This window comes from Ceratotherium simum, chromosome 22 (assembly GCF_057802395.1).
Source record: "Ceratotherium simum simum isolate JZ-2026a chromosome 22, ASM5780239v1, whole genome shotgun sequence".
NCBI classification, from domain to species: Eukaryota; Metazoa; Chordata; class Mammalia; order Perissodactyla; family Rhinocerotidae; genus Ceratotherium; species Ceratotherium simum.
In genome coordinates, this window is record NC_141921.1 from 22,494,603 (window position 1) to 22,519,118 (window position 24,516).

The 24,516-nt window shown below is 55.4% G+C and overlaps 1 protein-coding gene across 8 annotated transcripts; it reads right to left on the bottom strand.

Annotated features, from left to right (window-relative positions):
- Positions 1–549: 549 nt before the first annotated feature.
- MAP7D1 (MAP7 domain containing 1) lies at positions 550–23,523 on the bottom strand. 8 transcript variants are annotated; one of them, XM_014784145.2, is made up of 18 exons: positions 23,214–23,522; positions 10,597–10,947; positions 10,326–10,394; positions 9,596–9,759; positions 8,722–8,836; positions 7,180–7,290; positions 5,846–5,968; positions 5,595–5,749; positions 5,362–5,507; positions 4,261–4,583; positions 3,810–3,987; positions 3,585–3,723; positions 3,373–3,477; positions 3,069–3,122; positions 2,848–2,893; positions 2,653–2,743; positions 2,342–2,535; positions 550–2,161 (listed from the first exon to the last, which is right to left on the bottom strand). In XM_014784145.2, the coding sequence occupies exons 1-18, from the start codon at positions 23,257–23,259 to the stop codon at positions 2,151–2,153; spliced, it is 2,421 nt and encodes an 806-aa protein (XP_014639631.1). In that variant the 5' UTR covers positions 23,260–23,522; the 3' UTR covers positions 550–2,150. The 8 variants fall into 8 exon arrangements, with proteins under 8 accessions (XP_014639631.1, XP_014639632.1, XP_004426009.1 ...); XM_014784146.2 differs by having other exon boundaries at positions 2,848–2,890; positions 23,214–23,521; XM_004425952.3 differs by having other exon boundaries at positions 5,595–5,968; positions 23,214–23,523.
- Positions 23,524–24,516: the final 993 nt, after the last annotated feature.

Consider the following 24,516-nt stretch of genomic DNA (forward strand, 5'->3'; position numbering starts at 1 on the left):
CAGAGAAGCGGTGCGTCGGTGCGCGCCCGGGATCCAAACCCGGGCCACCAGCAGCGGAGCGCGCGCACTTAACCACTAAGCCACGGGGCCGGCCCAGGTCAAGTTCAAATGCTGCATCTTTAGAGGACACCCTCTCTGAGGAGGTCTCCCTATTATTGCCCGTCTTTTCATCCAGTTCATTTCCTTCACTGTAGCTCACAATGGAAATGCACTTTTATATTGTTTATCATCTAGATGTGTCCCTAGACGACTTAGAAGATTTTGGCCACACATAACAAAAAATCCAACTCCATCGTCTTGAACAATAAGGAAGATTGTCTGGTGGTGGGACTGGTTCTGGGGCTGGTTGATTCAGTGATGTTCTCAAGGACCTGGGCTCTCCCCATCTTGCTGCTCTGGCACCCCTGATGTTGGCTTTGTCTTCAGGTAGGTTAGCAGGATGGCTGCAGCAACTCCAGGAGTCACCGTTTGCACTTCATCTCATACAATTAGGGTTTTCGCCTTGTATGTCTTAGTTAACTATTGCCGTGTAACAAATTATCACAAAACTTAGCAGTTTAAAACAACATTTATTATCTCACAGTTTCCCAGGGTTAGAAACCCAGGAGTGGCTTAACGGGTTGGTTCTGGCAAAGGGTCTCTCCTGAGGTTATTGTCAAGCTGCTGACTTCAGGGCTGAAGTCATCTGAAGGCTTAACTGGGGCTGCAGGATCCGCTTCCAAGCTCATTCACGTGGCTGTTGGCAGAAGGCTTCAGTCCCTCAGTCCGTGGGCCCCTCCATAAGGCTGTTCACACTGTGGCAGCTGCCTTCCTCCAGAGCAAGTGAGCCAGGAGCAAGAGCAACCAAGACAGAAGCTGCAGTGTCTTTGTGCTCTAATCTCAGACATGACACACCATCGGTCACTTGGCCCAGCCCTGGCACAACATGGGCAGGGACTACACAGGTGTGAACTCTCGGAGGTGGGGGACACAGGGAGGTCATCTTGGAGCCTGGCTCCCACATGGTATTTTTTTTTCAAAAGTGAGGAAGCCACTCCTAGAAACCCCAGAAGGCTTTTCTTTATATCTGTGGGTTACAATTGTGTCACGTGCTCATACCTCAACCAATCATTCATGAGGGGCTTGGGACCATCATTTTTGGCTCATTACAATCATGATTCACCCCTGGGCTTAGGATCCACCTCTGCTGATGCACAGGGTGGGATCCAGGAGGGAGATGGCCACCTGAACAAAATCAGGATTCTGTTTGGAATGAGGAAGGGGCGATGGGAACGGATGTTGAGTAGGCAACTCACAGTGTCTATGATGCTCACCTGCTGGACTGTAAACTCCATGAGAACAGAGGTTACATCTTTTCCTACTACTGCAACCCCAGCACGTAGCCCACTGCCTGGTACAGAGTAGATGGGACCATATTTGTTAAATGAATCAATGAATGAATTCATGACTAAATGGAAGACCACAGGCTGGTAGCAAGTAAAGGTAGATATTCCCGGGCCCTTCTTGTTAGAACTCAGGAGGCCACCTGCTCCCAAGCCCACCGCCAGCCCCAAGGATAGACAGGACTGGCAGAATTATTCTCACTTTATTTCTGGAGAAGTTTGATCAGATGCAATAACACTGATTCCAGGCGAGGGCAGGGGGCACGGGTACCCCTAAAGCAACCAGTATCCTGTGACCCAAGGTGCCCCCAATCCCTAGACCTGGGTTCCCCCTCAGTTACAGTTAAATAGAGAGAGGAAGATCTCCCCAGGGAGTCTTGGGAGGGTCTGCCTCCTGCACCCATCCCCTCCACGCAGAGGAGTCTGAGCACAAGCTATTTACAGTATTCACATCCACTGTACCCCACCAAACCAAGGCAAATCTACAGGCGGCCCTTCCCCAAGGGAGGAGGCCAGAGAGGCTGTGAGTGTATGTGTGTGTGTGTATGTGGGGGGGGCGGTCTGTGCATGTGAGCACACGAATGCACTGAGAGGGTCTGGCTCCGGCCAAAGAGACATCAGTCTATAAGGTGCAGATTAAAAATAACAGAGAGGACCCACCCCGGGGGCCCAGGCCACTTCCGGCTTTGTTCTGTCTCTTTTTCTTCCAGACATCCTGGTGGATGACGCAGAGGAGCCCTCATAGCTGTGCCTGGATCCAAGTCCTCCTTAAAGGACTTCTGGGAAAAAAGCGGGAGGGGAAATGTCAGGTAAACCATGCATCCAAGCCCAGATGGCTGGGGGTCTTCAGGGTGGAGCGTGAGAGGGCCTCTGGCAGAGCTGGAAGAGAGGGCAGGCTGGGGCAGCCAGGGAAGACTGCTGGGAGGGAAGCCTGTGGGTCCAGGATCAGGGATCCCTACCTGTGACCTGCGGGGGCTGCACCACAGCTTTCTTGAGGAAGGCTTCTGCCTCTGCGAAGGGCAGGAGTGTCTCTGGTGTTCGGCCGAGGCTCTTGTCCCCCGAGGGTCCCTTAGGGGAGAAGCCATTCTCCTGGTGTGCTGGGAGAGGCTGCAGGCCATTCACCAGGGACCCTGGCAACTCCTTGCTTGGCAGGCTGTGGATGCAGAGACCAACGCTCAGGCACCTCCCATCCCAGGACAGCCCAGGTACCCCACAGCTCCAGCCTGACCCTGCCTCCCTGCTCCGGGCCCTTGGGACTGGGAGACGGTACCTCCACTGAGGCTCCTGGGGGGCCGGCTCCTCTTTCTGTACAGCTTCCTTCTGCAGTCCCAAGGGCCGAGCCTCCCCGGCCTTCACAGGGTCTATAGCAGGGAAGGTACGGACCATCAGTTAGGGGTCGGTGAGAGGAGGAGCTTTGAGGATGGGGTGGCAGAGGGGATGGAGATGAGGGGAACAGGGCCTTTACCTGGGCTGGAATTGTTAGCTTTTGCCTCCTTTCTGTCCTGCTTCTGCTTTGAAGAGGAAGAGCAGTCAGACTCAAGGGATATCTGGCCCCACCGACCGAGGTGCTAAATGCCCCCCTGCCCAGCCCAGACCCCGACGGCCTCCCCACAGCCTCCTACCCAACCCCGGATGCCTTTCCTCACCCGACCACCCCTCCCAACGCTGCCCTTCGGGAATCCTGACCTTGGTTTCAGCAGCTTCTGACTTCCGAGTCCTCTTCATTATCTCTTCCAGACGCTGTTTGGAGGCCCCACACCAGTTAGGCCCGAGCCCCGCCCTAATCCCCAACCTGCCCCCAGCCAGCCCCGGTCCTCGAGTCGCAGGGCCCTTCTGGCTCATACCAGTCCTTTCCAGGCCAGGAACCAGAGCTCGCCCCAACTCCTTCTTGTCCCGCCCTCTAAGCCCAAGGCAGGGTCCACTCCCCCAGCCCCACCAACTGAAGCCTGGACGCCGCCCCGGAGCTGGCCCCGCCCACTGCCCCGCCCACCTTTTTGCGCTCTTGCCGCTCCTGCTCCTCCCGCTGGAAGTGCTTTTCCCGCTCCAGACGCTGCCGCTCCGCTTCTTCCCGGGACCGAGCTTCGGCCTCCTCTTTCTGCCAAAGACCCCCGGGGAGCTTTAGGCAGCTGGACTCCAGCTTTCCCTCCGGGCCAGCCCCCGGCCTGCCACCAGGAGGCGCCCGCGCCCAGCCCCGAGGGGCACCTGCTTCTGCAGCCGCTCCTGCTCCTCCTGCTCCGCCTGCGCCTTCTCGCGGGCCTCCTGCTCCTCCCGCCTCCTGGCCTCCGCCTCCCGCTCGGCCCGGGCCTCGGCCTCCCGCGCCAGCTGCTCCTCTCGCATTCGCCTGGAGGACAGAGGGAACTCGGGCTCCGTCCGTGCGTCTTCTGCAGCCCCCACAAGGGCCTCCTCTGTCCCCGAGAGCACACTCACTTGTCCCTTTCTGCCTGCAGCCTCCGCTCCTGTTCCTCGCGCTCCCGCTGCTCCCGGGCCTGGCGCCGCTTCTCAGCCAGGAGCCGAGTGGCCTCCTCTCGGTCTGTGGTGCCCGCCATGGGTTTGCTAGGCGTCGCCGGGGGAGCAGGGGCTGGGGGTGTGGCCAGGACAGCAGTATCTGGAGTGAGATCCAAGACCAGGAGTCAGCACACACCAGCACAGGCATCTCCATCACCCCTGCATGCCCCGTGCTTGCTGGACCTCAGGGCGACCTGCCATCAACTCAGAGTGGTGAGGTCTTCCTCTTTGGCCTGTGTTCTGGGCCTGGACCTGCTGAGGGCAGGAGCCTCCCCTTCCTGTCTCCCAACACCCAGTCCCTAGGCATCTCTGGCTGCCCACACCTCTGACCACCTCCCCTCCACAGGCGAAGCTGGCTTCTCTCCATGCCCACCTGCAGGGATCTCCGCTGCCGGCTGCTCCTTCTGGGGCTGGGCTGGGGTGGGTGAGGGCACAGGTGAGGGTGCTGGCGAGGCCGGGGCTGCGGGCTCCTTCTCATCACTGGCCTTGCCCTTGCTCTGATTCTTGTCCTCAGGCCCTGAGGGGCTCTCCTTTGCCTCATCCTTCCTCCGAACGCGCCCCTTGGGTGATGCAGTGGTGCCTCGCGGGGACGGTGGTTTTGGGGGCAGAGCGTGGCCTGGTCCTGGGCTGGGGCAGGGAGAGGCAGGCCTTTGCCGGGATGTAGAGGGAGAGGATGGCCGGGCCTTGGATTTGGGACTGAGAGAAAAGGGAAGAATTAGGCCTTGAGGGCACAGAGTGTTCACACACACACACACATACACACACACACACACTCTGAGCTAGTCACTTCCTCAGGGAAGTGTCCCCCCCCCGGGGGGCTAGGTCAGCACTCCCACCTTATATGCTCTCACAGAACCATATAACTTCCTTTTAGAGCATATATCGCAGTTTGTAATTACATAGTCATTTGTGATTCTTTGATTAATATCTGTCTCCCCAGTAGCGGGTAAGAGTAATACGAGCAAGACCTAGGCCTGGTTTGGCTCTGAAGTGTCCTCAGAGCCCAGAAGGGTACCCGGCAGGTCCATTCATTCATTCAGCAGGTATTCGTTGGGTGCTTGCCAGATGCCAGGCACTGTTCTAGGTGCTACCGTACTTCAGTGATCAAAACACTCAAAAAAAAAAAAAAAAAAATCTGCCCTCAAGGAACTTGCATGCTAGGGCCGCCCCGTGGTTTAGCGGTTAAGTGTGCGCTCCGCTACTGGCGGCCCGGGGTAGGGATCCTGGGCAGGCACAGACGCACTGCTTGTCCGGCCATGCTGAGGCCGCGTTCCACATACAGCAACTAGAAGGATGTGCAACTATGACATACTGGGGCTTTGGGGAGAAAAAGGGAAAAAATAAACAAAAATTTTTTTAAAAAAGGAGCTTTCATGCTAGAGGTGGGTGCCCAATAAATATTTATATTGAGTGAATGAATGAATGAATGAAGGGCCTGGTGACGCGCGCCCCGGCCCCGCCCCGCCCCGCCCACCTGAGCTCCGAGGCCGCAGCTGCGGACAGGCGGGGGCGCGGAGAGGCGGGCAGCGATTGGCGCTTTTTGAGGCTGCGCTCGCGGGCCAGGGCACTCTTCTCCTTCTCGTTTTCCCGCTCCTTGTCCTTCTTCTCCTTTTTCTGTACCTGGCGGGAAGGGGGAAACAGAGGGGGAGCCCAGGTCAGCGGCTCCCTGGGCCCGGGGTCCCTGTCCCCACCTGCGCCACCACTCACCGGTGAGGCCTCGGGCCGGCGGCGCACCGAGGCGGGGCTGGCCCCCGCGGTGGGCTTGCGGCGCTCCCCGGCGGGGGCGCAACGGTGCGCGCTTCGGGGGGCGCTGCACGGAGTCAGGGGGCTGGCGGAGGCCGAGCGCGGGCACACTGGCACGGCTGCGGAGGGATGAGTGCGGTCGGGGCGCGGCCCACGCGCGAGGCTAGCCCCTGTCCCGCCCCTCACGGGGGCTCTCCCGGGGCCGCGGCCCCTACCCTGGTCCCGGCCGTTGCGGGGCAGTGTAACCGCACTGCGACTCCGTGCCAGGAAGGAGAGGGTGGGCGTCATCAGACGGTCCACGATGCTGCTCTCCCATGCGCTCAGCTGCAGGCTGCGATCTAGGGGGAGAATGCCAGGGGAAGCCGGTCACCGCAGGGGCCCACAGGAGACAGGCAAAGGCATAGGGGGATGGCCAGGTACCATCCCCATGGCAAACCCAAGGAGTCTCCCCCAGGAGGACTCTCTCCCCAGTTACAAAGGAACACACTTGTCCACTCTGAGGTCTGACCTCCACTGCAGACCCAGGCAACAATACACTTCCCAGGGCAACCTGCTGCATCACTTGAGGGTCCATTCCTACTACTGTCCCCAGATGAAAGGGCTGTGAACTGTGAGCACAGAAAGGAGCTACCCAGGGTTGGTGGAAGACCCAACTGCCCACTCCCACATCCCACTGTAGGGCTCTGCCCCTCCTGCTCTCAGAGGGCTGGCCTGGCGAGGCATGACCCCATGGATTTGGGACAGTGAGGGTCCTTGTGCTCCTCTGACTCAGGCAAGTCCCAGCTTTTAGGCGTCCCATGCCAGGGAGAGGCTGCTAGGGGGCCTGGCTGCCCTGGGCCACCCTGCTCTGTCCCCTCAGCTGCTGGGTTATTTTTAAGGCTCAGTCAGGTGGGGTTGGTACAGCAGCTGATTTGGTTGCTAGGCAATAGAGCAACCAAATAAAAGCTGGAGAAACTTATAAATAACTCCTATCATGGCCTCTTCACATTTGAGCACCAGAGCATGGTGGGAACACAGGGGCCATGGCACCCTGATTGGTCACAACTCTGGAGCCAGCCAAAGCCATGGCTGGGCCTCTGAAGGTAGAGAGGGCAAGGTTGCATGGGCCCTCCAGGGTGGAGCCAGAATAAGGGGCCCCCTCCACCCACACAGCACCCAGGCCAGTCTGGTACTCAGGGGCAAGGCCACCTGCCTAAGGCTGGCCTAGGCCAGCTGGCTGTGGTTGGAGATGAGGCTGCCTGCTCATTCCCACTCCCCCACCTCCCCCACCCCCGCCACCTGCTCTTGAGGCCCCTGCCAGGCTCTCTGCCTGCTGGGACACTGCCCTTTGTCTCTGTTCTCCTCCCCTGCAGGGCACACCTCTGTCCTCAGGGTCCAGACCCAAATGCCGGCTCCCCCAAGGGGCGCAGAGCCCTGGGTGGGGTAGAGTGGGGATGGAGATCTGGAGTATGTGAGGGTCCAGGGACCTGGGGTTCTTGCTGAGCTCTGGAGAAGGCTTGGTGGGGGCTACAAGGGGCTCTGGAGGGAGGAGGGCTGGGCCTTCTCTTACTTCTACTGGGGGAGTTCCAGAGCGTGGCAGAGGACTTTGAGAGCCGCTTGTTGATTATAGAGTCCACGTGTTTGGGCAGGTTTACTGCCGACACGGAGCACCTGCTCCCACCTGGAGGGGAAAAGACACGGCATTAGGGCCGGGCCGGGCAGGAGCCAGGGGGGGCACTGAGGCCTTCCATGCAGGATGCTCCAAGGGCAGGGTGGGAGAGGGAGGAGTGGGCAGGCTAGGAAGGGGAGGAGGAGGCAGACTTGGCTCTAGGAGGAGGGGAGGTAGGTGACCAGAGACAACCTGGATTGGGGGAGCCGACGGAGAAGGAACAGAGGAAGGAGATGGAGTAAAACTAGAGAAACTACAGCCTTCCTGGCCTGGAAGCCATTCCCTAGGGCTGGACACTGCAACCCCTCCCCCACAACCACCCAGTGTTGGCACTTGTGACACTGCCCAGCCAAGGCGCTATGGCTACAACACCCACGTACTGGGACAAATGCAAAGACAGTCCTAAACAGAAGAACCCACAGTCACAGCCATTCGCACAAATCCACATATTCATAGGGACACAAGAAGACAAAGACATGCAGGCGTGGGCATTTAGAGTGACAGGTACTTCCGCATGCACACGTGTGTGCAGACATGCACAGATACAGAAACACAAACACTAATAGATAACGTGTCAGACCCAGATGCACACAGGCACAAAGATATTGAAGCAACATATCATGGTATTTGTAACAGCTAACATTTGTGGGATGCTTACCATGTACCAGGCACTGTGCTGGGCACCACACACCTGTTACCTCACTTGATCCTCCCAAACATCTACCTACAACCTCGGAGGCAAGTAGTATGGTTATCCCCATTCCACAGATGAAGAAAGTGAGACATTGAGAAGTTAGGGTTCACACCGCAAGTGCCAGAGCTGGTATTCTAACACAATTCTGTCTGACTCGGGAATCCTCACTGAGGTACACAGGCCACAAACACACCAAGGCAAACACATATGCAGATACACAATGCTCAGATCCATGAGCACATACACTAAGATACTCAGCTAGCTATTCTGAACCTTGGTATTACATAAAGACATCCGAACACAGAGGTACATACATGCCAGCAAAGAATCAGATCAAAATCCATGAAGGCGTTACATGAAGAAAACTCAGACACAAAAATCTACCTTCCAAGACAGGTACATAAGGGGGCGATAGTTTTCTTTAAATATCCAGTGTCTGCAGGGCATTAAAGTCCTCTTTTATATATATCATCAACTAATAATAATTGACAGGAGTAAAGAAGACTAATCCTAAAATGACAGAGGTTTGATGAGCAAACTAAATGAAGAGAATCCATCTCTGACTTGAGAGTGGAAGTCCTTGGGAACGGACAATTTGATTTACAGACCATTCCAGAAGACACAAGTCATGTGAAGCAAGGCATACCTGCCGCAGGGAGCTGCCAGCTCCTTGCACTGAAGCTGCTCCTTTCCCTTGCTCCTCAGGCCCCAGCCTCGCCCACCCACCCCTAGCCCCTCAGCCCACTCACTGGTCTTATGTCCTGGGGAGCTGTGGTGCAGGGCCCCTGCCCAGGACCAGCGCTGCTGCCGGATTTCGGCCCACGTCTTCTTCACTGACCGCTGGATGGCTGCTTCGTAGCGCTCCTGGTGGGGAGGGGGGAGAGGGGAGAGGTCTAGGCTCAGAATCATTCACCATACCTGGGAAAAAGGCCCCTCTCTCCTGTGACAATGGCTCTCTCAACCCAAGAAGTTTTCTCTGACTCATTGCAGGTAACCAAGGTTACTGAATCCTTGCCATGATTCAAGACCATTTGCAACAGATCCCTTTCAACTTGTTCTTGGGGAGCTTTTCACTGTTCTTGAGTCATTTCCTGAGGGGATGAGCTGTTTCTCTGAAGATGGGGTGGGACTCTCCCTGCCTGGGGCTCCAAGGCGGGTCACATCCCCCTGACTCTGAGGGTCCTGACCTTGGGGCTATGTTTTCCTTCCAGCCTGAGGCCCCCTGGGCAGGGCCAGGCCACCTTTCCCTTCATTTCCTCACTGGGGCTCAAGCCAGGACTCTCCTCATGTCGTGGAGCTCAGCACACTCACACAGACACATCTCTGCATACATACAAACACACACACCCAGGGCACACACTCAAATAACGCATACTGACAGCGCACGGCTACAAGTGCCCACCCTGGCGTGTACAGAACTGAACATGTCTGCAGTCTCAGATGCCCAGATGTAGTGTGACCAGGGACCCAACTGTAGATGTGAACACAGACAGGACCACGTAGACACAGATGACGCAGAGTTTTGAACACAGCTGTGTGCACACACTGAGCCAGTGTACAGATGCGTGCGCACAAATGTACACGGATCCACGCATACCCAGGCAGAAAGCAGCACGGACGCACCTTGTTTTTCTCCAGCTTCTGCCGCTGCCGCTCCTCCAGGGCCGCTCGGCGCTGCTCGGCTTTGAGCCGCTGCTCCTCCAGCCGCCGCCGGCGCTCCTGGAGCTGCTTCTCCCGCAGCACCTTGGCCTTCTCCTCCTTCTCCAGCCACACCGCCTTCTTGGCCGCTGTGGGAAAGGAGCCCGGAGGGTGTCAGGGGTTCTGCAGTGGCCAGCCTTCCCTGTTACCCCAGCCCCAGGTGGGTCTTTCTCCTGCCTGCTTGGGGGGGAGGTGCCTCCACTCTCAGACTCCCCCCTCAGATTGAACGGCTTCCTGAAGATGGGCTCAGGCCTCAGAGTGAGGGCTTTCCTGATGGGAGGCCTGTTTCTCCCCCATTGAGAGTCTCTTGGTGCTGAAGGAGGAATGAGTTCTTCAGTGCCAGATCCCTGTCTCACTTGGGGGCCTGACGGACAGATTTCCATGTATGTATTGTGATAAGAGCATGGGATTTGTGGTGAGATGAGCTTTCTGGGTCTGAATCTCAGCTACTCACTATCTGTGCGTCTTTGGCAAATGATTTTATCTTTCTGAGCATCTGTTTCCTCAGCCTCAAAATGGCTGGAGAGGATTAAATGGGACAACGCACATACTGCTCTTAGTGCACGTATTGAAGTGTTCCAAATGGTTAGTGTTATTAATAGGATGTTGATGGTGATGATGGTGAAGAAGATGACGATGCTTCCCACTCACTCACCCAGGTACTTGGCCCGCTCTTCTCGCCGCTCCTTTGCCAGCTTGTGCCTCTCTCCTGCCTTCTTTACATCTTAGTAGAGGGAATAAGAACAGACTTAAGTCAAGAGCCTCCCCCTAAAGGGCAGTCAGCCTCAGGGCCCTCCCCGCAGGCCTCCTCCCCATCCCTTCTCCCATCTCCTCCAGGGCAAAGGAGATTCCCTCCAGTGGCATCATCCAGGGCTGGGACCCTGAGCTAAGGGGTTTGGGACCAGGACTAGGGACATCACACACACCTTGCTTGGTAGGAGGGCTGTCGGAGGCTGGCACTGCTGTTGGGGATGGCTGGCTGCTCCTTCGAGGAGGCCTGGCATCCTGTGGGCCTATGGCTGGAGGGGTGGGTCCTCTGCTCTTCACTTCTGAGAAAGGGGACTCTTCCTGCTGGGGGGCTGGCCTAGGATCTATCAGCCCTGGGGGGCTCTCTGGTTCCATTGGGAGCTGCTTAGGGCTAGTGGCATTCTTCATGGCAGGAGGGGTGTCCGGGGGAGTGTCGGGAACCAGGGCTGACATCGGTGGTGGTGGTGGCGGTGGGGAGGGGTCACCTTCTGGAGAAGGTCTTGGCTCTGGGGGTGTTCTGGCTGCCACAGCTGGAAAACCAACACAAGAGAGGAAAGAGAGTCAGATAGAACACCTTTGCCATCAATTCAACATGTAGCGCTCTCTCGTCCAATTGACATTCATTCATTCATTCGACATGTTTACTGAGCCCCTTCTATGGGCCAAGCTCTGTTCCAGATATTAATGATACAATGGTGAGAACATGGCCATGGCCCCTGCCTCTGTGGAGCCCACACTCTAGCAGAGCAGACAGACAAATCGCTAGGCAATTACAGTAGAGGATAAGTACTATGTCTTGGGATAGCAGAGCAGAGATGGTTAACCTACATTTTGGGGGGCTTCCTGCAAAAGTAACAACCAAGCTGAGATCTAAAGGATGAGCTAGAATTGGCAAACCAAGGAGGAGAGGGTTCTGGCAAAGAGAAGAGTGTTTTTGGGGCCGGCCCGGTGGCGCAAGCGGTTAAGTGCGCGCGCTCCGCTGCAGCGGCCCGGGGTTCGCTGGTTCGGATCCCGGGCGCACACCGACGAACTGCTTGGCAAGCCATGCTGTGGCGGCGTCCCATATAAAGTGGAGGAAGATGGGCACAGATGTTAGCCCAGGGCCGTCTTCCTCAGCAAAAAAAGAGGAGGATTGGCGGATGTTAGCACAGGGCTGATCTCCTCACAAAAAAAAAAAAAAAAGAGAGAAGAGTGTTTACAAAGGGGCAAAAGGGAGCAGGGTGTATTGGAAAAACCGAGAAAAAGTTTGTAGCACTTATTAGTGCATCAAATGGTAATGACTGGTTTCCACGTCTGCCTCCCTCGATTTTCTGCTTTGCCTCGGGGTCACGGTGCCCAACCCAAGGCCTGGTGCTTAGAGGGTGCCAGTGCTGAGCACATGGGACTGGCCAAGAGGAGGAACATAAGCATGGGGACAAGGGGGATGCCCAAGCTGCAAAAATTCCCAATGGGGTGGGCAACCAGCTACATCCACTTTGTAATCTTTTTCTTCTTTCCCAACTCTGTATTTCTTCTTTTAAGACATTAATATCTCAGGGTCCCTGTAAAAAACACCAAAGTGCCAAGTAATGAAGCCACATTTTTGGTATGTACATGTATATGCATACATGTGAGCACATGTACATTATGGGACAGTTGGAAGACAGGCTTCAGAGTCAGTCAGATGAGAGCCCAATTCTGATTTTACCACCCTAAGACAGGAAGGAAGGGCCTCCTTCCCCAGCAGGTAACCTTGGGCAAGCCACTCAACCTCTCTGAGCCTCAGTTTTCATATCTGTTAAATGGGAACAATGAGTCCAAGCCAGTAGGGATGTCAGAAAAGAGCCTGGCCCAATTCATGTGCCAGCAAACACTTGTCTCCCTTTTCCTGTGGGTCTTATGAAGCTGCCAAAGAGAAGCCCTTGCATGTTGAGCCCTGGTGACATCTGTTGCTACCCTCTGGGTACTGAGAGGACCAGTGGGGACACAGGCACTGACCTGGGCTTAGGGAGCAGGGCCAGGATCCATGGGAAGGTCAATCTAAGGAAGCATTTTTCGTTCTTACCATGTGCCTCCACCATACTAGGTCCTCTGCTCTGGGCACTCTGGCCCTCTCGGGGTGACAAACTCTCCATCTCTGTGGGTGACAACGTGTGTGCAGGGAGAGGACACTCCCAAGGAGTCGCCTTTGGGACTCTGGGCAACTTTTTCAGGCAGACGGGTATCCAGTGGTTGAGTATGGGGTCCAGAGGCAGACTATTTGAATATGAATTCCGGCTTCCCCACTAACTGTGTGACCTTGGGCTGGTTACAGACCCTCTCTGGGCTACAGCTCCTTTTCTATAAAACGTAGATAGTACCTGCCTTACAGGAATGTGATGAGTGTTAGTGATAACAATAACCATTAACATTTATATATTTTTCGAGAGCTTCCTATGTTCAAAGCATTTCACACGTATTAGTTTTAATCCTCACTGACTACGTAACAAGGAAGCACGATAAATAGCCCTTTCATACAGATGAGGAAAGCAAAGCAAAAAGAGGTTAAGTAAAATAATTTGAGGTCACTCAGGAGCCTGGACTTGAACCCAGCATCTGTTACCAGAGTGCATGCTCTAACCCATTACACCCTCCTGCTTCTGTTTGAGGCAGTATGAGGTCATACATGTTATGCAATGAAATTATCTGAGGCTCACACTATTTTCCCCTCATTCCCTCCGCTCCAGCTTCCTGGGCTCCAGGCAAAAGGCCCAGCTAATGCCCTGCCTCCCCAGTGGCCCCTCCAACTCAGCCCCTAGGCCCCATGATAGTCCACCTACCTCTTCCCATGCCAACTCCAGAAGGCGGCCTGGTCACTGCTAGTCTATTTCCCAGCTACCTGCAAACTCCACTCCAACTCCAATGTGCAATAAAACTGGTGGCAACATTTTAGTGAGTGCTTACTATGTACCAAGAGTGAGCTAGGTCCTTTGTGTCCCCATCCTGCATCCCTCATATGAACTCTGAGAGGCAGAGATTCTTGTCTCCATTACACAGATGAGACAACCAAAGCTTACCCCACTGAGGCGTTTGCCCAGGGTCATAGAACCACTATGTGGCAGAGGCAGGATTTGAACCCAGGACTGTCTGGGGCCAAAAGGCCTAGGTGTGTAAGTACTAAGCTTGAAGGCTGAGGGTGAGGCCTGTCTGTTGCCATTCTCCCAGCACCTGTGCGTGCTGCAGGTGTTGCAAGGAAAGCGGGTAGGCGGGTGTTTGTCTACACCTAGGCAAATCACACCCACCAGGCAAGACAGTGAATCTCCCACTACGTCCTGACTAGCCATGTGAAGAGAGCCTGGGAGGAGGAGGAGGAGGCCTGGAAGGACCTGCACCCAGGTGTCAGATGCAGCAAAGCGGCAAGGTCTCAGGCTTCAGAGTCAGACAGGCCTGACTAGGGAATCCCAGCTCTGCTGTGGGACCTGGGACAAGCCCTGAACCTGGCTGAGCCTCGGTGTCCTCACTGAGTTGTTGGGAGTAGGTACATCATCTCTGGCACCTGGCTGGGGCTCAGTAAGTGGCACCTGCCCGGAAGAATCCATCCACTTCTCCCCATCTCTGCCATAATAGCCCACGTGGGTTAAGCCTTCGCTCCCAGTGCTCCATGACACTGCTCTTCTCAAGGTCACCGATGACCTCCACATTGCTAAATCAGCAGCCATTTTTCGGTCCTCGTCTTGCTAACCTATCAGCCTCACTGGACACAGTGGCTCCCTTGGTGCTCCTTGAACAGTTTCTTCACTCGGCTTTGAAGACAACACACCATCCTGGTTTTCCCTCTACCTTGCTGACTGTGACTTCTCAAGTCTTCTGTGCTGCTCCCTCCTTAACTTCCTAACCTCTGTGCTGGAGCGCCCCAGGGCTCAGAGGAGGACCTCATCTCTTCCCTGCGTCCACGCACTCCCTTGGTGATCTCATCCAGACTCACGGCTTTAAATACCATCTCCCTGCTGATGACAACCAAATTTGTGTCTCCAGCCCAGACCTCTCCCTCGAGTTCCAGTTTCGCTCATGCACCTCCCTACTTGACACCCTTGCATGTCTTACACACACCCCAAATTTAACACATCCAAAACTGAGCTCCTCCTATTCCCCCCAAAAACTCTGGTCCTCCCCCAGTTTTCCCCATCTGAGGCAATGGCAACCCTGTCCTTCCAGTTTCTCAGGCCACAAATCTTGGAGTCATTTTAGAATCCTTTCTTATCTCACACCCAACATCTAATCTCTCAGTAAATCTTTTTGGCTCTATGTGCAAAGCATATTCTGAATCCAACCACTTCTCACTGTTTCCACTTTTATCGTCTTGGTCCAGCCACTGTCATCCCTTATAAAAGACTCCCTGCTGCCATTCTTTGTTCCCTTTTAATTTTTTTTCTCAACGCAGCAGCAGTGATTCTGTTTAAAAATAAGTCAGATTGAATCACTCTTCTAACAAAATCCTCCAAAGACACCCCATCTGGAGGAAAAACCAGAAGCACCACGATGGCCTCCAAGGCCCTTCAGGATCCTCCCTCTCCAGCTCATTACTTCTTGGACCTCATCTCCTCCTCCTCTTCTCCCCCTGCTCAGTCTCTTCCGGCCGCTGTTCCTTATTTGTGCCAGGCTCACTCCTGCCTCAGGGCTTTGCACTCACTGTTCCCTCTGCCGAGAATTCTCTGCCCCCAGATTCCGTGTGTCTCATTCCCTCACCTCCTTCAGGACTTTACTCAAATGTCCCTTCTCAGTGAAGCCTTCCCTGACCCCCTATTTAAAATTACCAACTGCCATAGAAGTCTCCCTCCCCTTTCCAACTCTATTTTGCTCCATAAGCATTAACACCATTTTAACACTGTCTCCTACCCCCAGAAGATAATCTCCATGAGGGCACACATTTTTGTCTCTTTTGTTAGCTGTTCTATCTCCAAGACCCACAGAGCCTGGCACATAGGTACTCCACAATTATTTGCTGAATGAATAAATCAATGAACTCCACCCTGGCAGATATCATCATCATCTCTCTTACCTGGATGACTGCAAAGTCCTCCCACTGCTCTACCCACACTCATTCCCACTCTGCTCTTCGTGGAGCAGGTGGAGTAATTGTTTCCAAACGCAAATCTGATCATGGTACTCTTCGCCACTGGACACTTCTCAGTGGCTTCTCATTGCTCTGAAGATAAAGACAAAATTCTTGAACCCAAGCCACAAGGCTGGCACAGTCTGAAGTCCCTGTCTCCCTCCCCCACACCTCTTGAATCTCCTCTCCTACCCTGTTCCCTGCTCGCTCTTTGCATACTCCAGTCACACTGATCTTTTAATTCTGATAACCATCCATCCTCTCTCTGCCATGGGGTCTTTGCACATGCTCTTTCCCCTCTTTTCTTACTTAACTCTCATTTACCCTTCAGATCTTAGCTCAGTCATCATTTCTTCAGGGAGGCCTTCCCTGGCCTCTCCGATCAGGACAAATTCCTTCACTATATACAGTCATGGCTTCATGTGCCTCTTGTTTGGAGTACTGTGACTTACAGTTGTACACAACTTGCTTGTGTAGCTCTTTGGTTATTGTCAGCCTCCTCACAGACTGTGGAAAGGGCTGGGCCACGTCTGCTTTGCTCACTGCTGCATCACCAGCAGCTACCGCAGTGCCAAGTACATCAAGACGGTCACAAAAGGCTGCTGAATGAGAATAAAGTGCTATACTAGGAAGCCACCCTAGCCTAAAGCAGGTGCATAGAGAAGGAGGTTTTTACTTTAACAATGAGTAAATCCATGTGGCAATTTATTGCAAAGGGATAAACACTTGAAGGGAAGCAAAATAACTCCATCTCAATTGAGTTTGGACAGCTTCCTAGATAAGGCACTCAGGTAGAAGTTAATAAAAATAATAATGACTGTTTACTCCAGCAGATCAACAACAAAGACTTCTTGAGAGGCAAACAGGACATTTGGAACTCTTCTTTTGACCTGACGAACTATTGACCCTGAACACAAATATTTTCCTCAGAAATACGCCAACCCGGATGAAATGTCATTGGGACAGTGTTATCTGGAACAAATTATATTAAGCTAAATTAATTCCTTGGTTAATTATCTACCCGGTATGGTTAAAGCAATTTCTGATTATTTCCATTTTCAATCATCAAATGTAATTCTTCAGCCACTTCATTTTATTTTATTTTTGGTGTGTGTCAGATTGTGAGGTTTTAGCCACTGTTAGTTTTATTTTTGCTACATTGATATATACCAGAAGTATTTGTTAAGAACTGGGTAAGAGACAGATAGTTTGTATTTATTTCTTGGCACAAAGAGCCTTAGCAGTGCAAAGGTGCAGGAGCTGGTGGTAGGGTCAATAAGTCTTGTCTGACCAAGAGGGATTGCGGCCGGGATCTGCAGAGCGATCAGGGCGAAGTCTCTCAGAGGGCCTGTCACATGTCTCAGGGTGCTTACTCCCCATCTCCACCCTCTGGGAGCTGGCAGTCTTTTCTTCTCATCTCTTCCTCCTCCCACCCCAGCAACTGCTGCCGGGCCAAATATTCCTCTCGCAACACTGATAACTCAGTCTGGCTATTCTGTTTGCCTGCTGTCCCTGCCCCCAGCAGTGTGAGAACTCCTTGAGAGAAGAGCCTGGGTCTTAATCCTTCTTGCAGCCCAGAGCCTGATACAAGACCTGCCTGGCACAGAGCAGGAGTTCTGTGTCTGTTTAATGAACACCTGGATGCATGGATGGATGGATGGAAGGAAGGATGGATGGATGGAAGGATGGATGGATGGATGGATGGATGGATAGATGGACTGTGGAAACATAGTAAAACCCCAACCTGCTCCAAAACCTAGCCTCTCAAACCCTACATGTCTTGATCATATCAGGGCCCTGTGTGTGCCCTGCCAGCTCCTAAGCCTAGGAAGGGAAACAAACTAATTTACTGAAGCCCCACCATATACTAGGCACTTTCCCTCATCTCATTTAATTCTTATGACAGCCCTAAGGGGAAAGTATTATGAAGCACCCTCATCTCACAGGTGAGAAACTTACTTAGTAAGGTTAAGCGAATTGCTCATGTCAGTGTCAGAGGTAGGATTTGAACCCAAGGCTGTCTGATGACAAAACCCTTATGTCACACTATTTCTGGGAGGCGTCACGTCACCCCTCCCCAAGGCTCCTGCCTGTTCCCCAAAGAAGGAAATGATTCGGTAGTTCCCCTAGGGAGGTTCCCCAATGATGGTGAAGGGTGCAGGTGGGGCGGGCAGGCACTGAGCTCAGAGCGCAGGAATGCAGGGAAGGCAGGCTCCTGCCCAGGCTGGCCACCAGGAGTCAGGAAGTGAAGCACCTGGACAGCGGTTTGGGGAGAGTGGCCCTCCTCCAGGGGGCAGAGCAAGGGAGTGCCCAGGGGGGAGCTGGCGGAGAAGGGGTGCACAGACAGCACCCCTGGGCGGGGAGCATGGGGAAGCAGAGGCATGAGGCAGAGAAAGGAAACAGGACAGAGATGAGCACCTCTAGCCAGAGCCCTCCTGGCTCTTGAAGCAGCTCCTTAGGTGGCAGCACTAGACCAGACAAATGAAGACACTGAGGCCAACAGAGGGGCAAAGACACAGAGAGACAGAGAGTACACACCACAGAGACAGCGAGACACCCAGACAAGGAGGACAGAGCCACACAATGGCAAGAGAGAAGACACATTCTTCTCTCTGTCTCATACTCACAGAAAACGGACTTACTGGGATTCTGAACTCTATACAGACACACACATACACACATACCCTCAGAGACATACACACACATATCCTCAGGCATGCACACGCACACACACAGAACCAGGCACCCCCTTCAAGGCACAGACAAAGCCTCAGAGACACATACCCAGCACTCAGAGACACAATGTCCCCAGTATATTTATACAGCCTCATCCAGGTCACACCTGCCCTGCCCCTTCTGGGCACTCCTTTACCTGCGCCCAGGGAAAGTCCAGTTAGCAGCAACAGCTAGTGCTGTGTCAGGCACAGCTAAACACTTTAAACACATCAGTCCATTTCATCTTCACCACAATCCTATGAAGTAGATATTATTACCCCATTTTACAAATGAGGAAATAGATTCAGAGACATTAAAACACTTGCTTAAGTCACACAGCTGGCGAGTAGCAAAGCTGGGGTTTGGAGCCGAGTCAGGGTGACAGCCTGTACCTGCACTCTGCTACCTAAAGGGGGCAGCCTCCTGGGTCTCCTCTCCTGGAAAGATCTGGGCTGGAGGATGGAAGGTGGGCAGGAAGGACGAACCCTGGGGGATGCCTGATTGTGGGGCTGGGACAGAGGGGGACCTTAGGGAGCGGCATTACTCCCGGCTTGGACAAAGCTGAGCCAGCTCTGAGAGGGAGTGAAGTAGGAGGAGGGTAGCCTGCTCCAGCGGTCCTCAGAACCTGGGCCACAGAACCCTTGGCAGCAGGGCACTGGGGCCAGGCCACGGGCCTCTGTGGGTGACAAAGCCGGGGAACCCAACTGAGACTGCAGATCTGAAGGAGCTCTCTGGCCTGTTGGCAGCCATTGTTCCCAGCCTCCAATCAGGAGCACCCACTTCCTGTTATTTTAGGCGGCAGGAAATGACCCCATCCCGCGGGCCCCACCACAGCCCTCCCTCAGCCCCAGCAGGGCTGCCCAGATGAGGCCTACATACTAAGGGCAGAAGCCCAGCTTCAGGCCAAGGCCTGAGGATGGCCCACTGGCTGGACTGTCACCACTGCCCGGGGCCAGGGCCTCCTTATGGTCCGACTTGCTCAGACTCCAACCTGTCAGGATGCAGGGGGGACCCGTTCTACCTCTGCCTGCCAGAGAAAAGATCATAGGGTCCCCAAGACCAAGATGCCCACACAAGACCAGTCATGCAAGGGAAGTGGGCCAGACTCTGTCACCAGCTAGCTTGGCCCTGATAATTCAGCAGAGAGGTTCGGAAGCTTCAGAGTCAGATGGACCTGGGTTCAAATCCTGACTCTGACAGTTCCTAGCTGTGTGACTTTAGGCAAGTGATTTTGCCTCTCTGAGCCTCATCTGTAAAATGGGGATAATACTAGTCCCTACTCATGGGATTGTTTTAAGGATCAAATGCATGTGACATGCTGAGCATTGTGCCTGGCACAGAGAAGGCCCTTAATAAATAGGAGTGGGAAATAAGTTGGTTCACCAGGGAGTCTATTCCTGGCCATATCTCCTCTTACAATTGGTGAGGAGTGCTAATGGGAGCAGCAATACCATGTTCTCTAGCCCTTTCCCTGCTCTCTGCTCCCCTCAGGGCAGAGCTGCAGCTGAGAAGTGATGGAAGAGATGCTGAAGCCTGTGCCCTGGGGTGCCAGGCAGAGCTGCCACCACCAACAAAGCTGCATTATCTGAGCTTGGCCCCTTGGCTCCCTCACTGACCCCAAGGCCCAGCAGGGACCCAGGGACATGGCTCCCAGCTGCTGGTGGCCTACCTTCCAGCCTTGGTCAGATCTGAGACTTGCCCTGACCCGCCCTGAAGTGCCACCACTCTAGTCTGGGCCCTGCTTTCAGCTCCTTCCCCTGTCCTCAGCCCTGCCCCTCCAATAGCTGATGCCCATCCTGAGAGGCAGGGGAGGGGAACTGGTCTAGTGCCCCTTCCTCCTCATTTGCATAAGCCTGGCTGCACATTAGGGGCTCATTAGAGGCCTCATTACTGGGCCCACCAGCCCAAGGAGGGACAGAAGCTGTCAGTTGGAGGTGCCAGCCAGGCTGGCTGCTATATGTAGAGAGCATTGTGCCAGCCTCACCAACTTCTCCTTATCCTGTCAGTTCCACCTTAAATGCCGCCTCCTCTGAAACCTTCCACAAGCAGAGCCCAAGTCCAGTGTATCACCATTATACCTGGGTTTCCCTGCAGTGAACACATCTGCCTCCCCCACTGGGCCAGGAGCTCCCTGAGGGTAGCCACTCTGTCTGATTCACTTCTCTGCTGTTTGCATAGCCAGCACCAAGCTGGCACATGGCGGGCATCAGCATGGGTGTGCCGGCTGGCTGGCTGCACCCATCTCCTGCGTCTCTCTTCTACTCCCACTGCCCCACTCCAAGTACTGGGGACCCCTCTTCTCCCCAGACACATCCTGGCTCATGTCCTTCTAGAACTCCCCTCCCCCTTGCCCTCTGTCCTATTTACCTCCTGAAGTTCTCATTAATCACACCTCTTTCTCAGGCCTCCGCAGGAATTAAAAATAATAACATCAAAAAACAAATAGCTAGTGTTTACTGAGCACTAACCACATGCCAGAGACTAGGCTACATGTTTTCTGTGTTCATCTAATTTAATGATCCCAATGTCTCTATGATAATTTCTAGCATTATTCTCATTTTACAGATGGGAAAACTTTAGATTTAGGTTAAGCAACTTACCTGAGGTCACAAAGTAGTAAGTTATGAAGTGGAGACTTAAACTGTTTGACACCAGAGTCTATACTTCTAGGCAAAACGACTCCCAATTCCTGCCCCCGCCTCCCCTGCATTTCGTACCTCCCTGCTGGCACGAGTTCCGATGAGCACAGCCATAATGATGGTAATGAGACTGTATTGCGGGTGTTCGGGTGCCAGCTTCCTTTAGGTACATCATTTCTAACCCTCACATTAACTCCACAAGGTTGATAACACTACCTCCATTTTCCAGGGGCATAAACTGGGTCTGCAGGAGGTAAGTCACTTGCTCCAGTCCAGTAGCCAGTAAATGGCTTAGCTTTCCACCCTGGGCTTAGGTTTCCCATTGGGCTTCCCATCCTGGTCTTCTGACCCAAAAGCAGGTGCCACACTTGTCCCCTACTTCACGCTACCTCCTGTTAATGCTCAGTATGCAAAGGGAACTCAAAAAGGACAGGTAGCCTGTCATGCACACTCAGAGTCTCAGACCCAGGTCTCAGACTCTCACAGGGCACATGCAGTGGGCACAACCTTTATTCCCAGGAAGCCTTGGCTCATAGGGAGCCCCTATCACTTTCAACTTCTCTTTGTGTAGGGACCAGCCACCATTCCAATCCAGGTACTCGTGTAACTCCATATAGACCCCTGCGTATAGAAGAGTATTCCTAATCCAGGACCCTGTATGCAGGCCCCATACAGGCTCCCCACCACATCCCACCCATGCCCTCATATTCAGTCCAGGCATCACAGTCAAGTGCCCTAATTATAAACTAGCCACCCACTCAGGTCCTCATCTATGGCCCAGTCACCACCCCCATTCAGGCCCCAATGTACACAACAATGCCAGGGACCGTCAGGTGCAGAGGGCCAGGAAGCAGATGCAGTGGACTCAGGCTGGGCCTCCCTGTGTGTCCCCTCCCAGGCTCAGCAGAGCTGAGACAGACAGACCCAAGCGGCCTTGTTCAGCAGGGCCTACAAACCTCCTGAACCACACCAGTGTGATAGCCTCCCCTCTTCGTCCTCCAGCCCCCACACCCACACAGTCCCCTTGAAGCACCCACACTGGCATGGGGAGGAGCCCACCCACAGCCAAGCAGCTCCACCTTGTCCTGGGCTCTCCGCACCCAGAGACACTTTTTCATCCTGGGCCCATGCCCCAGGGGGCAGGGAGGTGACGGGGATTAGGTTCTAGGACTCTATGGAGGTGTGGGGATGGGGCCACCTCCCCCCTGAGTCAGTGGGAACAGGACTTGGGTCCTCAGTAATCATGCTCTTCCCTCCCCTTCCAGGAAGAAAGAGAAAGAGAAACCCCTCCCTCCAACACGAGACCCAACCAGAAACCTGTCCCCACCCCCTCATCAGCTGCTCCCAGATCCGAATGGGATTTGCAGAAGTCCTGGGCACTGGTGGTTGGTGGGGTGAGGGTAGGGGAGGGAAGCTTTGATGGTCTGGGGCCTGCAGAGTGAGTGAGTGTGTGTGTGTGTGTGTACGTGTGTGTAAGAGGGGAGGTATCCACAGTCACAGGATAAAGAATGATGTGGCAGGTCCCGGGAGTGCCGGCCTTGAGCCCTCACCTCATTCTCCAGGGAGAGACAGGCCCAGAGAGGCTGGGAAGGAGGGCGGCAGGATAAGCAGATTTACTTCTGTCCCCTTCCTCCCCAAATCGGTCTGGGTGGGCTCCGGAGGAGGCCAGGCTGCAGGGGAGGCGGCCCACTCCCCAGCTCCCGCCCTGGCCCCAAACAATGCCGCCTCCCCCTCCCCCTCGCCTTTATCCGGCGGGTTACTTGGCAGCCGCCACTAGAGACCTCCCCCCTCCCCTCCCCTCCCCGCCGGCCCGCAGCAGCAACAGGCCCTTTGCGCGGCAGCTGGAGGGATGGGGTGGGGGAGAGGTCTGGGCCAGGGCCTGGGCGTAGGGGCGCCAGGGCCTAGGCTTCGGTATGCTGGGCTCCAGGCCTAAGAATCTGGACCCCCAACACACACAGTCAGGCTGGGGTCACATGTGCCCACTGGGGATGAGGAGGAGGACAGACACCCCAGCACAGTAGAAAAGGATCCTCAGGGCCTGGGGTGGATCGGGAAGGGGAGTGGGGGCGGGGAAGCCGAGGTGGCGCTGGGCTGGGGCGGAAGGGTCACCGAACAACTCTGGAGCCGGGTCCCCGCGGATCCCGCCGCCCAGTGCGTCCCAGCGCCCGGGGTGGGGGAGGGGGCAGCTGTCAGAAGATGCGTCGGTGGCCCGGAGCCGCCGCCGCCGCCGCAGCCTTTATTTTTAAACTTCCAAGTGGTCAGAGGGCGCGGCGGGGGAGGGGTCCTCGCCCCGCGGGCCGGCCTCATCCTCGGCCTCCCTGAGGCCCCTCGACCTCCCTGCTCTCTCGCTTCTGCGTGGCTCCCCGCGTACCTGGGGGTGCGCCGACACCCGGTTCCGCATGTGGGCCGCTCTCCATAGCTGCGGTGTCACGGGGGGGGTCCTGGGGTCTCAGCGGCGACGGCGGCGGCGGCCAGCGGCCAGGACAGGGGTACCGCGGCGCATCACGCCCGGCCCGGCCCGGCGGGCAACGACTCAGAGGCGGGGGCGCTGGGGGGAAGGTCGAGGCTGGCTCGGCTGGTGGCCTGCGAGGCTCGGAGTCGCCAGCCGCCCAGTGTCTCCCGGCTGCGGCCGCGATCCTTCTCCTGCCCCGCGCCGGCCCAGTCCCAGCCGCGGCCCAACCCTATTGTACCGCCCGGGCTGGGCCAGGCCTCTCCACTGGCGCGTACCAAGTGCCACGCGGGGAGAACCGCCCCCGCAGCGCCCGGGGACCGAGCCGCCGCGCGCCCGCTCCGCCCGCCCCGCCCCCGCCCTGGAGCGCAGGGCCTCGAGTCTCCGGACGCCTCTTCTGCGGCCGCGGCGGAGCGGGCGCCACGGCTCCCGGAGGACGCCCGTCGAGCTGCCTCCCCCTGCGGCCGCGCGTTGGTACGCGCCGCAGCGCGAGACGACTATGTAGGGAGCGCTCTGGTGACTCACCCGCCACTAGGACTGGGGGGAGTTGGGGGGAGCGGGACTGGAAGCCCCCAATCCCACCTTGGAGCCTGAGAGCTCCGGCTCTGGGGTTTTCGCGGCAGCTTTAAATCTAAATTCTCTCTCAAACGTACCTGAAACAAAATCCGCGAGGGGGACATCGGGAGACGTGAAGGAGAGTCCCTTAAAGGCCTCCTTGGTTATGGCTGGGATGGGAAGAGGCACAGGAGCCTTGCTGCTGCCCTTCCTCCAGCATCCTATGGTTGGTGTATTCTCTGCTCTCCTGGGGTAATTACAGGCCTGCACCGCTGCTTTACCCCGGTCTCTAATCTGCTGGGTCCCTCCCGGCTCCAAACTGGGTGGTCCGGGCCCTGAACCTCCCCAACCCCCATCAGACGATGACCCCTCCAGTCTCCCCGGAAGGATTTTCTCCCCTGTGGCCTTTAGAAAGAGGGAATGAGCCCCTTCTGACTCCCCTCCCCCAGAAGCCCGGCTTCCCAGCCCTCCGGAGTGGATCCCCCAATACCCTTGTTAGTGCCAGCGGAGGTAGGGCCTCGTCAGGCCCAGCCTGGGCAGAGGGGGGGGGGCTTGCTGCGAAGGTGGATCGATGATGGTGCTGCAGGGATTGACAGAGGGGAGGAAGTAGGAGGCGCAGCTGGGCCCTGCCCAGCCCATCCCTGCCCTTTGTCCTGACCTCCAGAAGTCG